Source organism: Hyperolius riggenbachi, chromosome 5 (genome assembly GCF_040937935.1).
Source record: "Hyperolius riggenbachi isolate aHypRig1 chromosome 5, aHypRig1.pri, whole genome shotgun sequence".
NCBI lineage: Eukaryota > Metazoa > Chordata > Amphibia > Anura > Hyperoliidae > Hyperolius > Hyperolius riggenbachi.
Genome location: NC_090650.1, coordinates 32903713 through 32920114, shown reverse-complemented (window position 1 = coordinate 32920114; position 16402 = coordinate 32903713). Strand labels below are relative to the sequence as shown.

The 16402-nt window shown below is 47.6% G+C and overlaps 1 protein-coding gene and 1 long non-coding RNA gene across 2 annotated transcripts in view; one reads left to right on the top strand and one right to left on the bottom strand.

Annotated features, from left to right (window-relative positions):
• Positions 1–16402, bottom strand: part of LOC137518099 (uncharacterized) — a 67146-nt gene that overhangs the window by 12950 nt on the left and 37794 nt on the right. The window contains exons 14-17 of the mRNA XM_068235418.1: positions 15001–15175; positions 14766–14922; positions 13070–13223; positions 12266–12377 (exon numbers count right to left, since the gene is read on the bottom strand). Of these exons, the coding sequence (XP_068091519.1) occupies positions 12266–12377; positions 13070–13223; positions 14766–14922; positions 15001–15175 (598 nt within the window). The remainder of the gene's footprint in view (positions 1–12265; positions 12378–13069; positions 13224–14765; positions 14923–15000; positions 15176–16402) is intronic.
• On the top strand, positions 5238–8508 carry LOC137518102 (uncharacterized). The gene is made up of 2 exons (XR_011020737.1): positions 5238–5538; positions 6901–8508. It is a non-coding gene; the product is annotated as an uncharacterized lncRNA (long non-coding RNA).

Sequence of the window (16402 nt, the reverse complement as noted above, 5' to 3'; positions counted from 1 at the left end):
TGTGGTGTGTGTGTGGTGTGTGTGATGTGTGTGTGGGGTGTGTGGTGTGTGGTGTGTGTGTCTCACTTTCAATACACTTTCCCTTCAATCTTAGGGGTACAGTTCTGAAACTTTGTACACCTCTACAGCCTATAGTGGTGTAGGTTTGCTTATGTTGTTTTAAGCATCACACACTCTGATATTGCTGAAACCCAAGAGAAGCTGAAGACGTGTCTGACACTCTGTCGTGCCCTTGCTTAGCCCACCGAAAAGCCCACTTTGTTAAATACAAATTGGTCCAATCCTACAGTCCCGACTGCTCCAATCTGATTGTTCAAATTGTCCAATCGTGCAGTCTGACTGGAACAGTTAGCAATGCACAATTGGACCATTCAGGTTGGAGCAATCCTACAGTCCCGACTGCTCCAATCTGATAGGATTGGGGAAGTCAGACTTCACGATTGGACCTATCAGATTGGAATGTCGGATTGTATGATTGGACCAAATGGGTTGGAGCAGTCAGACTGCACGACTGGATCTATTGGTCTAATCTGCAGTACAACTGCTCCAGTCTTTCAGTCCGACTGCTACAATCAGTGTGGTCCAATCGTGCAGTTTGAATGCTCCAGTCAAATTGTGCAGTCTAACTGCTCCAACCCGATTGGTCCAATCAGGTGTGTGTGTGTTACTACCTAAAGGACAACTGAAGTGAGAGTGATAATGGAGGCTGCCATGTTTATTTCCTTTTACACAACACCAGTTGCCTGGCAGTCCTGCTAATCTTTCTTGCACCAGTAGTGTCAGAATCACACACCTGAAACAGCATGTGCTAAATCCAGTCAGACTTCAAGTGGATCCGAGATGAACTTTTACTCATTGCATAATTGTGTTCCTTTCCTATAGTTTATAGGGCATTCCTCAAGGCAAATACTTTTTTTGTTTTTGTTTTAATACTCCAATTCCCTATAAACTAAATAAGCCCCACCCACAGTTTTCAGAGAGCCTTGGCAGTAGCAAGGGCTCATGGGAGCGCAGTCTGGGCAGGAGGAGGGGGAGGTATTACTAGCCAGAGATTTCAGAGGCAGAGGGGAGGAGGGAGGGGATTAGGTTTTTTTTTCAGTCTGAGTGCTGATGGTGCAGATAAGCCTTCCTCTGTGTAATGTTTACAAACAACATGGCCTCTGTTATTGTATCACAGGAAGAAATAATTATATTCTATTAAAGCAGTATGCAGACAGATTTGCTGTTTAAACCATCTAAACTGTACATAAGATATATAGACAAGTTACTTGTTATAGTTAGTTTTTCATCTCGGATCCGCTTTCAGTCAGACATCTGATCTGCATGCTTGTTCAGTTTCTGTGGCTAGAAGTAGTAGGACCCATTCACACTTGAGCATTTTGCCGGCGATATCGGCAAAACGCTCAAACACTGGCGCTTTTGAAAGCGCTAGTGTAATTCAACCCTATGGGCCCGTTCTCACTTGGGCGATTTGTGCTCATCGCCGCAAATCGCGAAACACAAAGGCACCGTCTGCACAATTTTCAGGCGATTTCCCGGCGATCGCGTTTCAGTGCTATAGAAGCGCTAAACGCAATTGCAGAAAAATCGCCAGTGTTTAGTGATTTTTCCGCTGAAAAATCACTCACGTAAAAAAGCCGGCGGTAAGCGCGGTGATCAGAGGGGTGATGTAGATTGCCAAGTGCTAGCTACACCCCCTCCGAAAATTTGGTGCAGAAAGACCCTCCAGGGGCTGAGCAATCCACCGCGGCGGTAATGGAAGAGCTGAGCTGGTTTAAGCATCACACACTCTGATATTGCCGAAACCCAAGAGAAGCTGAAGACGTGTCTGACACTCCGTTGTGCCCTTGCTTAGCCCACCGAAAAGCCCACTTTGCTAAATACAAATTGGTCCAATCCTACAGTCCCGACTGCTCCAATCTGATTGTTCAAATTGTCCAATCGTGCAGTCTGACTGGAACAGTTAGCAATGCACAGTTGGACCATTCAAGTTGGAGCAATCCTACAGTCCCGACTGCTCCAATCTGAATGGTCCAATCGTGCATTGCTAACCGTTCCAATCTTGTAGTCCGACTGCTCCAATCCAATTGGTTCAATCTTTCAGTCCGACTGCTCCAATCTGATAGGATTGGAGAAGTCAGACTTCACGATTGGACCTATCAGATTGGAGCTGTCGGACTCTACGATTGGATCAAACATGTTGGTCCAAACGACTGGATCTATTGGTCAAATCTGCAGTCCAACTGCTCCAATCTTTCAATCCGACTGCTACAATCAGTGTGGTCCAATCGTGCAGTTTGAATGCTCCAGTCAAATTGTGCAGTCTTACTGCTCCAACCCAATTGGTCCAATCAGGTGTGTGTGTGTCACTTTCAACAGACTTTTCCTCCAATTTTAGGGGTACAGTTGTGAAACTGTGTACACCTCTTCAGCCTATAGTGGTTGTAGGTTTGCCTATGTTGTTTTAAGCATCACACTCTCCGAGCCCTGGCTTGGCCTACCAAAAAGCACACTTTGTCCCATACAAATTTGTCCAATCGTGCAGTCAGACTGCTCCAATCCTACTGGTCTAATCTACAATCCGATTGGTCCAATCTTGCAGTCCAACAGCTTGAACGCGATTGGTCCAATCATACAGTTCCACTGCTCCAATTCTATTGGTCTAATCTGCAGTCTGCTCCAATCTTGCAATCCGACTGCTACAATCAGTGTGGTCCAATCGTGAAGTTCGAATGCTCCAGTCCAACTGTGCAGTCTGACTGCTCCAATCGAATTGGTCCAATCGTGCCACCAGACTGCTCCAATCCTATAGATCTGATCTGCAATCCGATTGGTACAATCGTGCAGTCGCAACTTCTTCAATCCAACTGGTCCAATCGTGCAGTGCCAACTGTACCAATACAATTGGTCCAATCGTGCAGTGTCGACTGTTCCAATACAATTGGTCCAATCGTGCAGTAGCAACTGTTCCAATCAAACTGGTCCAATCGTGCAGTCTGATTGCACAATCCCAATTGGTCCAATCTTGCAGTCCGACTGCTCCAATCCTATTGGTTTAATCTCCAGTCTGACCACTCCAACTCGAATTGTCCAATCCTGCAGTCTAACTGCTCCAACCAGATTGGTCCAATTGTGCAGTATGACAACTCCAATCCTATTGGTCTAATCTGCAGTCCGACTGCTCCAATTAGTTTGGTCCCATCGTGCAGTCTGACTGCATCAATCCAATTGATCCAATTGTGCAGTCCGACTGATCCAATTAGATTGGTCCGGTAGTGCAGTCTGACTGCTCCAGTCCCAATGGTCCAATCCTGCAGTCTGACTGCTCTAAACTGATTGGTCCCATCGTGCCGTCCGTCTGCGCCAATCCGATTGGTCCAATCGTGCTGTCCAACTGCTCCAATCAGATTGGTTGAACTGGGCAGTCCAAGCAACTGTGGTTTCCCATGATGCATCACTCCCAAATATGCACATTTTCTCTTGACGCCACTGAAGCCAGGCACACACTCAGAACTGCTGGTGTATAACAAGCCTAGAGCATATTCATTTTCCAGAGACACATCAACCCAGCATGCAGACAGCCTGTTTCACACTTCCTGGTCCTCATCAGTGCATGGCATGGCATGGCAAATATGGCACATTGAGGAGGAACATCAGTCCGACTACACTAATCCTATTGGTCCAATCCTGCATTCCGACTACTCCAATCCTATTGGTCCAATCCTGCATTCCGACTACTCCAATCCATTTGGACCAATCATGCAATCAGACTGCTCCAATTCTGTAGATCCAATCATGCAGTTTAACTTGACCGTTCCAATCATGCAGTGCAACAGCTCTAATCGGATTGGTCCAATCATGCAGACTGACTGCTCGAATCCTATTGGTCCAATTGTGTAGCCTGGCTGCTCCAATTAGATTGTTCCAAATCATGCAATCCTGACTTTTCCAATCCAATTGGTCCAACTGGGCAAACTATTAGATTATAGAGTTAGGAAAGGAATACCCAGACAGCTCATGGTGACTCAGAACCACCTGGAGGGTATACAGGGCTTGAAGAGACCAAAACGCCCTCTATTAAAAAGCAAAGCTTCATGTCGTCTTTCCTTCTTAAAACAGAAGGTGTTTGTGATAATTCAGCAGTAAGTGAGCTGGCTTCCCATGATGCATCACTCCTGAATATGCAACTCATCTCTTTATGCCTCTGAAAGCCAGGCACACATCCAGAACTACTGGTGTATACAGTGAGCCTATAGCTAATTCATTATACAGAGCCACATCAATCCCACATACATACAGCCGGTTTCAGACTTTCTGGACCTCATCAGTGCATAGCATAGACTGATATGGCTCTATGGGATAGGGTCTCTTTTAGAAAGACTTTCCTAGTGCTTCTGGGTAATGCTAGGTACACACCATACAATTTTATGTTAGATTCACCTGCCAGATAGAGAATTTCCAACATGTTGGAAATTATTTAACCATCTATCTGCCGAGCAATTAGGCATTGTTCTACTCAACAGGAGATGACCAGAAGACAATGCACCAGAGATAATGACCAGTCTCTACAGAAAATAATGTAACAGAAAAATGTAACAGAAAATTGTAAGGTGAAATCGAAAAGAAAATTGTATGGTGTGTACTAGGCATAACTTTCTGGGTATTCTGTTGTACTGGTCCAAGCCCGATCCTGTATAAAATTTCACTCCATGCCATGCACTGTTTGTGACCAAAAAGTCCAAAACAGGCTGTATGTATGCTGAATTGCGGTGGTTCTGTTAAATGTATTAGCTATAGGCTCACTATATACCAGAAGGATGATGGAGCAGCAAGTGTGTGACATCGCGTGGCAGGCAGGGGAGCAACGTGATCAAAAGAATTGTTGGTCGCTGGTCGGGTGAGTTGATCTGCCGGGTGGATCACTTGCAAGTTGGTGGCTACTGTACACACACCTCATTATCTGCTGACTTTAATCAAAGCGTGTGTATTGGGGGGGGGGGGGGAGAGAATAATTGTCTAGCCATCTTATGCTTCTCTACGACAACCACACACACTTGCACAAACATTTGACCAATTAGTCGCCCATGTCTGAGAAAATTATTGTCTATCCAGCATGGTTTGTAGAGTGGTACACATCTCCTCCTGACTGAGGGCCGCTGTGGGCTGGAAGCAGAGGTTTCTTGTCTGGTCAGTAGCAGCTCAAGGTTTACTTGTGGCGACGTTCATCTTTTGCCAGTTTAGGAGGAGGAGGCGTTTCTGAGCCCAGCATGTGCCTCATGTTCAGCACAGAGATATAAGAGCGATCTATTCCTTGTTAGCAGTCTCACAAGACGCAGCACTTTCACTGAACAATCTCACTGCAGCTGCCATATTCCAAGATAACAATCTTATAAGACTTCTCCTACAGCCAAACAATTAAACCGAGTGGAAAGACGAATTGGGATACTTCTGTTTATACCGGGAATAACTCCTCGGCCAACAGATTGCAGACTCTTACTACAGGAGCCGTTCTCATAAATTACAGGAGTGACTTTCAAGGTAAGATCCTTTCTGCGCAGAATATTTATATTTCAGACTCCAATACAAGATTTCCCTGGTAAACAAACAAGATAGGGACTGTAGGCTTGTTCTCAACTTGAATCTGTCCATAAGTCTAAACACTGCGCCATCTCTGTCCTGTACCTCCTCTTTGCCCCCCTGTGGTTCCAGTGCACTTCTTTCTGCCACCTCTGTTACCCTGTAACTCCTCAATGCCCCCCCCCCCCCCCGTGCCTCCAGTGTCCCCCTCCCTGCCAAATCTTTTTCCTGTCCCCTCTTTCTGCTACCTCTGTTCCCCTGTGCCTCCAGTGTCCCCCTCTGTATCACCTCTGTCTCTGTACCTCCTCGATGTGCCCTGTGCCTCCAGTGTCCGTCCCCCCCCCCCCAGCCAAATCTTTTTCCTGTCCCCACTCTCTGCCACCTCTGTCTCCTGTACCTCCTTCAATGCCCCCTGTGCCTCTAGTGCCCCCTCTGTCTCCTGCCCCCCGCGTCACCTATGACTCCCTGTGCATCCAGTGTCCCCCTCTCTGCCACCTCTGTCCCCTGTACCTCCTTCAATGCCCCCTGTGCCTCTAGTGCCCCCTCTGTCTCCTGCCCCCCGCGTCACCTATGACTCCCTGTGCATCCAGTGTCCCCCTCTCTGCCACCGCTGTCCCCTGTACCTCCTTCAATGCCCCCTGTGCCTTCAGTGTGTCCATCTCTGCCACCTCTGACTCCTGTACCACCTCACTGCCACCCCTGTGCCTCCAGTGTCCCCCTCTCTGCTATGTCTCTGTCCCCTGTGCCTCCACTGTCCCCCTCTCTGCTACGTCTGTCCCCTGCCCCTCCCCCCGTGCCACCTCCATTCCCCTGTGCCCCCCCCCCGTCACTTCTGCCTCCAGTGTACCCCTCTGTACCCCCACTGTCCCCTGTGCCTTCTCTGTGTCACCTCTGTCCCCCCTTTACTCTCAGTGTACCGCAGCAAAAATGTCATTTTACCAGTTTAAAAAAACATTTTTACTTTGAATTTTAAAATTTCTCTTCTCATAAAACAAGGTTTTAAAAAAAAAAAAAAAAAAAAAAAAAAAAAAAAAAAGTCTTTTTGACATGTTTCCACAGAATCAAATGTCACGTTTTCGGGCCGTTCGTAAGATGGGATCAGAAGGGATCCCGAGCCGAAGCTCGGGTACAAAATGAGATACTTGCCTAAAGAGAGGGAAGCTTCAGGATCCTATTGAGGCTCCATAATCTAATGTTCCCCCGTTGCTGGGCGCTGCCCCCAGAAGATTAGCCACAAGGCATTGTCGCTAATCACATCGTTGCCGCGCAGCGCTTCTCCCTGCATGACTTATTGTGATAATCGTGTGTTTTTTTCCTCTTCAGAAAATAACTGGAAGAGCAGAAGGAGGAAATGGCTGTGTACCCAGTAAGAGATTGCAATACCCGCGGGCATTGGGGAGAATTTAGGGAAGACGCCTTAGCAAATTGGTTCGTACGCAATATGGATATGGAGCCAGTTTTCAAAAAAATGCAATACTGGAAGATCGCCATGTTTATCGATTGGCGTGCAGACGCTGTGGCAGTGCAACCTAGTGCAGTACGTCTGTATCGCTTGGCAATGACACACAAGCATTGTGGAAAGATTCTGTGGGATAAGCCTTGTCTCCCTCACCCGGTGGAAAACACCTGCTATGCCGAGAGCGGAGGAACCCCTTATCATCAGCGTGTTAAGTCACACTGGTTGTACTGTAAGCCGGATGAATGGTTTGCTCCACCAATTCATACAATCGTTCTTCTCCAGGAAAGAGACCTTCATCAGAATTAGAATTAAGCAGGGCAAGGCAGCTGTGTCCCTGCTAATGCAGTGAACCAGAAACTAAGCACCCTCATTTATTTTCCCACATATGTCAGTGGGAACATTAGAAAAAACACCTACCCTGCTCTCTGTTTCATTCTGCACTGCTCAGCCTGCTTCTTATCAGCCCTGATAAATCCCAGACTGAGCATTCAGTCTGGCTTTGCTCAGGAATCATTATAGCTAAGTCTATCTTCTCTGATGTCTTTTCAAGCCCAAGCCTACCCCCTTGTGGCTCTGCTATAATGACTCACCTAAAATGATTCCTGAGCAAAGCCAGACTGAATGCTCAGTCTGGGATTCTATCAGGGCTGAAAACAAGCAGGCCGAGCAGTGAAGAATGAAAGAGAGCAGGTTAGGCGTTTTCTCTAATGTTCCCACTGATATATATGATAAAATACATGAGGGTGCTTCATCTGTGGTTCACTTTAAAAATGAAGAAATGTGATGTTTAACGACGTGTCATACAAATATTATTGAGAGAACATATAACCAATTTATATACCAGTGTGTGTGTATGTAACAATTTATAGAACAGTGTTTGCATATAACCAGTGTGTGTGGCCTGCAGACTTCTTAAGCAGGGTGTGACTCAGTCTTGGCATGAGGGTTCTCACGTCAGAAATATTGTATCTTTATTATCAAGTGGCCACAATTAGTGAAATATGTGGTATATAACTCATGTAACAGTTTGCATTCTTCTCATGCCTGGTACACACCATGCAATTTCCCGTCAGATAGATCGGTCGACAGCTCATTTCCGACAGATCCGATCAAATTTCCGATCGTTTTTCTGATCGCTTCTATGCAAATCTATCAGAAAAATGATCGGAAAGCTGATCGAATCTGTCGTAAATTATCTATTCGATCCATCTATCTGACAGGAAATTGCATGGTGTGTACCAGGCTCTAGTTCTTTGGGTTTTTTTCATAGATTTTAAGTGAGTATCCAGTAGTTCTAGCCATTTTTAGGAAAAGTATATATGTCTAATATGGTTTATTTCTCATAGCAGTTTACATTCCTATATCATTTCAAGTCTGTATTCAGCAGTCCTAGCCATAATTAGGAAAAAGAGAAAAAAAATATATATATATATTGTAGTTTATAAATCATTAAAGTTTGCATTCTTGTAAGACTCCAGTGTACACTTGTTTTCTTGCAGTGGAGTAACGAAAGGACAAATGAAGTGAGCTAATACTTTCAGTCACAGCCCCTGAACAAGCATGCAGATCAGGTGCCCTGACTGTCGTCAGACTGGATTAGCTGCATGCTTGTTTCAGGTGTGTGATTCAGCCACTACTGCAGCCAAAGAGATCAGCAGGAGAGTCAAGCAACTGGTATGGTTTACAAGGAAAAATCCTCATCCCTCTCAGTTCAGGTTCCCTTTAAAGAAAATCTGTAATGAAAAAACTCCCCTGGGGGGTACTCACCTCGGGTGGGGGAAGCCTCCGGATCCTATTGAGGCTTCCCCGTCCTCCTCGGTCCCACGGCGGAGGAGAAAATCCTCCCGGAGCAGCGGCGATGTAAATATTTACCTCTCGTGCTCCAGCGCAGGCGCAGTATCCACTCTTCCCACGGAGATAGGCGAAAATAGCCGATCTCCGTCGGGCCGCTCTACTGCGCAGGTGCAAGACTCCTGTACCTGCGCAGTAGAGCGGACCCGACGGAGATCGGCTATTTTCGCCTATCTCCGTCAGAAGAGCCGCAACAGCGCCCCCGCTGAAGCCCGAAAAGGTAAATATTGCACAGGCTGTCAGATTTGTCGCCTGTGCGTTCCGGGGGCTGCAGCAAGACCGCCGTGGGACACAGGAGGACGGGGGAAGCCTCAATAGGGTCCAGAGGCTTCCCCCTCCCGAGGAGAGTACCCCCCAGGGGAAATTTTTTTCAGTACAGGTTTTCTTTAAACAATACCAGTTGCCTGGCAGCCCTGCTGATCTTTCATGCATCAGTATTGTCTTAATCACACACCTGAAGCAAGCGTGCCGCTAATCATGTCAGATTGTTGTCAGGATCGTCGGCTGAGACGATTTGGTTTGTATTATATGTGTGCATTGGAACAATAAAAGCACGTTGTTCCTTGAAGACTGTGTGTGGATCCCTGTTTTGACTGTTAGATTTTTGGCAGGAACATCTAATCTGAATGCTTGTTTAGGGTCTATGGCTAAAAGTATTAGAGGCAGAGGATCAGCAGGGCAGCCAGGCAACGTGTATTGTTTAACCACTTGATGACCCAGCCTTTACCCCCCCTTAAGGAGCAGCGCTGTTTTTTGTGATCTGTGCTGGGTGGGCTCTGCAGCCCCCAGCACAGATCAGGTTGCAGGCAGAGCGATCAGATCGCCCCCCTTTTTCCCCCCTATGGGGATGATGTGCAGGGGGGGTCTGATCGCTCCTGCCTGCCTGGGTGTTGTGGGGGGGGGGGCACCTCAAAGCCCCCCTCCGCAGTGAAATTCCCCCCCTCCCTCTCCTACCTGTCCCCCCTGGTGATCGGGGCTGCACAGGATGCTATCCGTCCTGTGCAGCCTGTGACAGGATGTCCTCTGTCACATGGCGGCGATCCCCTGCCGCCGATTGGCCGGGGATCGCCGATCTGCCTGCCGTTCAATGTAAACAAAGGAGACAAATGTCTCCTGCGTTTACATTTAGTCTGCGAGCGGCTCGCAGGCTATTCACGAAGACCCGCTCCGTGATCTAACAGGAAACGGCCGCTCGCGCGAGCGGCCTTTCCTGATTAATTAGGGAGGCACCTGGCAACGCAGATGTGCGTCGCTGGTCCTCCAGCCACCACTTTGCCGCCGCACGGTATGAGTGTGCGGTCGGCAAGTGGTCAAAAGAAAATATACATGGCACTTAAAAGGACAACTGAAGCAAGAGGGATATGAAGGCTGCCATATTTATTTCCTACTAGCTGATGGCCTGGCGTTGCCCGGGTATGTATTTGGCTGGTGTTGACTCCGCCCACTTTCTGTAGCCCTAACACACAATTACTCAATGACCAAGTTTGTGAGCTTTGCGGACTTTGGCATTGAAATGAAACAAATCAGATTGGTGTGGCTCCACCCCCTTTTCTGAATTTGAACCAGTCACCCAATGACCAACTGTAGCAGGTTTGAGGCTTGTGCCATTAACAGTGCAAGAATGGCAGCAATGAAATATTTCCCTTGAAAAGCAATAGGTGAATTTTGATTGGTTTTTGTAGGCTCCACCCACTTTCCCTGAATATTAATCCCAGTCACCAACTGTGCAAAGTTTGAGAACTTTACCATTAATTAACAGTGTAAGAATGGCTGCTGTTTACAATTTCCCATTGATCCTCTGCTTATAATACTTTTAGCCATAGACCCTGAACAAGCATGCAACAGATCAGGTGGATCTGACATTATTGTCAGAATAGGCATGATTAGCTACATGCTTGTTTCTGGTGTAATTCAGACACTACTGCAGCCAAATAGATCAGCAGGACAGCCAGGCAACTGGTATTGTTTAAAAGGAAACAAGTATGGCAGCCTCCATATCACTCTTATCTCAGGTTCACTTAAACTACTTAAGGACCACGCTAGTTGAAATCTACTCCCTGTTTTGATGTTTATCTGGCTGGCAGGGCGTAGATTTCAACTCACCGCCGCAGCGCGCATCCACCGTTTTCGTCGATCCTGCTGATCTTGCCACTGAATCCCCGCAGCTCACTCGCTCGGTCGTCACTATGACAGCAGAGTCCTGTGAGCTGGTCAGGGGCGGGTTTCATTGACTCCTGGCCCTGTCTTTCAATGTAAGTAGCTCCCATTGGCTTACATTGAAAGACAAGGTCAGGAGCCAATGAAAGCTGCTCCTGACCGGCTCACAGGAACTCTGCCGTCAGAGACGCCTAAGTGGGTGGCCCAGGTTCCCAAAGTGCGGCGGTTGCAACGGGTATGTGCGGTGATTCATCAGGATTCCGCAGTTTCTGTACCAGCAGTCTCTGTTCCTTAAGGGGGCAGAGACCGCTGGTACTTAACAAAAAAAAAAAAAGTTCCCCTGGGGGGTACTCACCTCAGGAGGGGGAAGCCTCAGGGTCCCAATGAGGCTTCCCCCTCCCCGTAGCTGCAGGCAGTCCAGCGCTGGCTCCTCCGAAGCGTCCCGCAATCCTCCCTCGACAAGTCTGACAAGCGCTGATTTATTTACCTTTCCTGGCTCCAGCGGGGGCGCTGTTGCGGCTCTCCACACAGAGATAGGTGAAAATAGCCGATCTCCGTCGGGTCCGCTCTACTGCGCAGATGACAGCGATCGGCTATTACTGCCTATCTCCGAGCGGAGAGCTGACACTGCTGCTGCGCTGGAGACGGGAAGGTAAATATTTACATCCCCGCTGTTCGGGAAAAGCTTTATCGCCGACGCCATGGGACTGAGGACGACGGGGGAAGCCTCAATAGGATCCGGAGGCTTCCCCCACCCGAGGTGAGCACCCCCCAGGGAAGGTTTTTAAAAAGTTACAGGTTTTCTTTAAAGGGAACCTTAACTGAACCGCAACACGTACAAAAATACGCGTTGCCGCATTCCGCATGCGTAGATATGCGGCAACGCGTATTTTTGTACGCGTTGCGGTCCGCAACAGCGCTAATTGCAGTAGGGAATGCGTCCAATAATATGCATGGCAGCCGGCCGACTGGTGAGTCGTAAAAAACGACAGTGACAGCAGGGGATCGGAGGATTCCAGAGCAGCTCCGAGGGCACAGGACTGCTGCAGGGGGCTGGTAATCGCCCCAGGTAAGTGAAACTCGTTACCCCCCCGTTCAGTTAAGGTTCCCTTTAAGTGGTTAAGCTTCCGCTGTAAGTTAGTTATCCTAGATCAGATTTCAGATGACTTTACTCCAATGGCGGTAAGGAAAAAAAACCCATAAAAATCACGTTCCCCTTACCTTTATTAGTGACTCGTGTGCGACTCAAGTTGACTTTCAGAAGATTTTTACAATTCTGAATTCCAAGTTTCAGAACATTATCGCCGACAGCGGTGTCAGAGAGTCCAAGAACCTGTGCAGGGGGACACATATTTCAGTGACATCACATGACATCGTACACTATAGTCACACTGTATTGATCTGACCTGTCGATCTGACTGGAAATTGATTTGTGTGCATCAGGCTTATGCTAGGTACAACACCATACAATTTTTTGGGGCAGATTTACCTGCCATATCGATTATTTCCAAGATGTTCAATCGGAATTTCAATGGATTTCTTTATCTCTTTTTAATCGTTTATTTCGATCGATTCGTTCACTTCTATGAAAATCTATTAAAAAAAATGATCTGAAAAATTAAAAGAATATCGATCAAAATTGAGATCAGACATGTTGGAAATAATCGATCTGGCAGGTAAATCTGCCATAAAAATTGTATGGTGTGTACCTAATATAAGGTTCAGCTGCTGCCTACAGCAGCCAATCAGGTTCCAGCTTAAAAAGATAGACAACAATATCTATAATGCTTGAAACTACAGCAGTGCGCAGCCATCACACACCTGTAGGATCACATGACACACCCACAGTATGTCACGAAACACACCCACAGTAAGTCACAGGACACACCTCCAGTAAATCACAGGACACACCTACCAGTGGGCGGAAACACTTCCATACCACTCAGATATAACCTCAGTTGATTGGATATTAGGGGACCAGCAATCAATAACTGGCTAGCTGAAACATATAGAGGTGCAGTCAACCTGAAGGTGGGGGAGGAGCGGGATACATCGGGACACCCCTCTGCTGGTCACTTTCGTTCGGTCCAAACTCAATTCCTCCAGATGGCTGAGGCCCTGCAAATGGATGAGTCCGGCGTCTGACACAGATGTGTTACACAGGGAGAGCACTCGCAACCTGCAGGAAGGAATACAGAAATGTCATAATAACTCTGTTCCCCACAATACCCTGCAGCAGGATGTTGTCATGCCACTAACTGCAGAGCAATCAGCTGTGAAAAATCAGCACATTGGAGGCCTGGTATTCTGATCTGATCAACTGCTGTCTTGGATCGGTAACTATTCTGTATAGCTGGAGCTGAAGAGGGAATTGGCCTTGTCCGGTGCTCAGACGAGGTGATCTGGCATTACACTGATCCTTGGGGGAAGAGTTGGGGGGACGCTAGACTTTTAGCAGAAGAGGCCCCCATCGCCCGCTTTGGTTGAGGACAATCTAGCGTAAAACCTGCATATTGTAAAACACCTAAAGGATAGGCTTATTGCTCTGCCACATTTGCAATTGAGCCTCCATGCTAATAGCACCACAGAAATTAGGTTAAAAAAAATAAAAAAAAATTACCACCCAAATAGCTTCACTGCTCCGGACTTAAAGAGGAACTGTAACGACAAAACGTCCCCTGGGCGGTACTCACCTCGGGTGGGGGAAGCCTCCGGATCCTAATGAGGCTTCCCACGCCGTCCTCCATCCGTCAGGGGTCTCGCTGCAGCCCTCCGTGCAGCGGTGACGTAATATTTACCTTCCTGGCTCCTGCGCAGGCGCTCTGACGGCTGTCGGCTCCGAAGTAGGCGGAAATACCCGATCGCCGTCGGGTCTGCTCTACGCAAGTTTCCGGCGCCTGCGCAGTAGAGCGGACCCGACGGAGATCGGGTATTTCCGTCTATTTCCGTGCCGAAAGCCGCCACATTACCTCCGCTGGAGCCAGCAAAGGTAAATATTGAAGCTACAGTCGGCTCTGTCGCCGGCTGTTCGGAGGGCTGCAGCGAGACCCCCGTGGGACAGAGGACGGCGTGGGAAGCCTCATTAGGATCTGGAGGCTTCACCCACCCGAGGTGAGTACCCCCCAGGGAAAGTTTTTTTCGTTACAGGTTTTCTGTAAACCCAACCCCTGCCATTGCCATTGTGCTCTCCACACGCCACACATATTAACAAGAGCACTAAGTGCTATACCACTTTAAAGTCTGCCAACTAACACCCATGCCACTTCCAGTCCAGGTGTGTGTAGGGTACCACCAGCAGGGGGGATGTCACACTATGGGCCACACTCCTAAGCACTCCTACTCACCAGACTAGTTGGATTCTTGGGGTGGTAAAGTCATTAGATCCTGCTGATCTGAGGTTGTGGGTGGTGTGACGCAGTATATCTGTTGTTGAGGTGGTCTAACTTCAGCGTGAATAATCTTCATTACAGGTACCCTAAAACTGTCTAGGAGAACTTATGAAAAGGCATGTGATTTGTTTGATCAGCTGATTGATTTGCACGGCTCTGATTTGTTGTGATCACATCCTGCTTTACCACATGATCACGACTAGCAAATCAGAGCCTTACATATCTAACACCTGACCAAACTGATCACATGCTTCTCCATGAGTTCTCCTAGACACAGCCATCACTAATCTCTATAGTGCTTGACAGCTGAGGAATGAAAGCCCTGATCTCACCTGCTCAGCTGAGAAACGTGCTGCACTCCCTGGTCCGTGATTTGAGTGTGATCCGTCAAGTCTAGCTCTGTAAGACCGCGCAGCTGAGAGAGATGTGAGAGACCGCCATCAGACAGGCTGTGTCTGCCAGGAAGAACCAGCCGCGTGAGAGACAGACCTGGGAAACAAAAGCGAGAATGTCAAGCTACTAAACAAGGCAGTCAGGATCAGACAAGGCAGCGGTCATAGCGCTCACCTGAGACTAGCTCCAGAACTTGGTCCGAGAGGAGAGACTGTGCTCCGCACAGCGTGAGAGTGGAGAGCGCCGGCAGAGACCTGACCACCTGGAGAGACTCTAGTGTAACCAGAGTGCTGTCTAAATGCAGCGTAGTGAGATGCTTTAGACTGCACATCGATGAGACATCTGACACCTGAAACAGAATACCAAGTGTATGTCAGAGTGGGAGGAAGAGAGGATATCCCTCAGAAGAGAGAGGAGGGGAGAAGATGAGGAGGTACAGGGAGAGGGGAAGGTGGCGGGTGAGATTAATGAGTGAAATAAAGAGGAAGGCTCTGTTCTCACTAGAGCGAAGAATGGCTCTTATTTTATAAATAGGAGCCGTTAGCGCTTGTCACGTTGCAATGGATCTGCTGGATCCATGGCAGGAAGCAGGCCACACTTCTGTGCCATCCGCGATAATCAGGAGGATGCGTTTCCCCATATAGCCTATGGGAGTAACGCATCTGAGAGGACATTACACTGTCCGCTCCCGCTGGTCCGACGTCAGTGGTAACCGAGACGAAAGGACAGGAAAAAGGAAAAGAGCGTCAGGGGAGGGGAGGACTTGGTAAGGCAGGAGATCCAGAGAAGATGGTAGTATAAAGGTGCCCATATGGACAAATCGACCACGAGACAGACCTCTCTCTGCTTAAAGAGAAACTGTTGCGAAAATCTTAAAAATTTAAAACATATACAAATAAGAAGTACGTTTCTTCCAGAGCAAAATGAGCCATACATTACTTTTCTCCTATGTTGCTGTCACTTACAGTAGGTAGTAGAAATCTGACATTACCGACAGGTTTTGGACTAGTCCATCTCTTCATGGGGGATTCTCAGCATGGCCTTTATTCTTTATAAAGACATTCCCTGAAAAAGATTTATACAAAGATGCTGGCCAGCCTCCCAGCTTGCTGCACACTGTTTTGGCAGTTGGACGGAGCAACTGCCATTCACGAAGTGCTTTTAAAAATAAAGAAAACCCTGAGAAACCCCCATGAGAAGATGGGCTAGTCAAAAATCTGTCTGTAATGTCAGATTTCTACTACTTACTGTGAGTGACAGCAACATGGGAGAAAAGTAATTTATGGCACATTTTATTCTGGAAGAAACGTACTTCTTAATTGTATATGTTTACATGTATTTTACATTTTAAGATTTTCGCGACCTTTAAATCTGGTCCTTTAAATCTGATGACAGTGAGATCTGCCGCCTGCCCATACACCACAGGGGAATTCCTGATAGATTTCATGCTGGAATCTATTGGAAATCAGCCTAGCCACGCCGCCTCCATAACCTAACTGCCCCCGCCCCAAGCTCTGTAAATTATCAGGAAAACACAATAAAGCGCTGGATCGTGAAGTCCATTTAATTCACACGC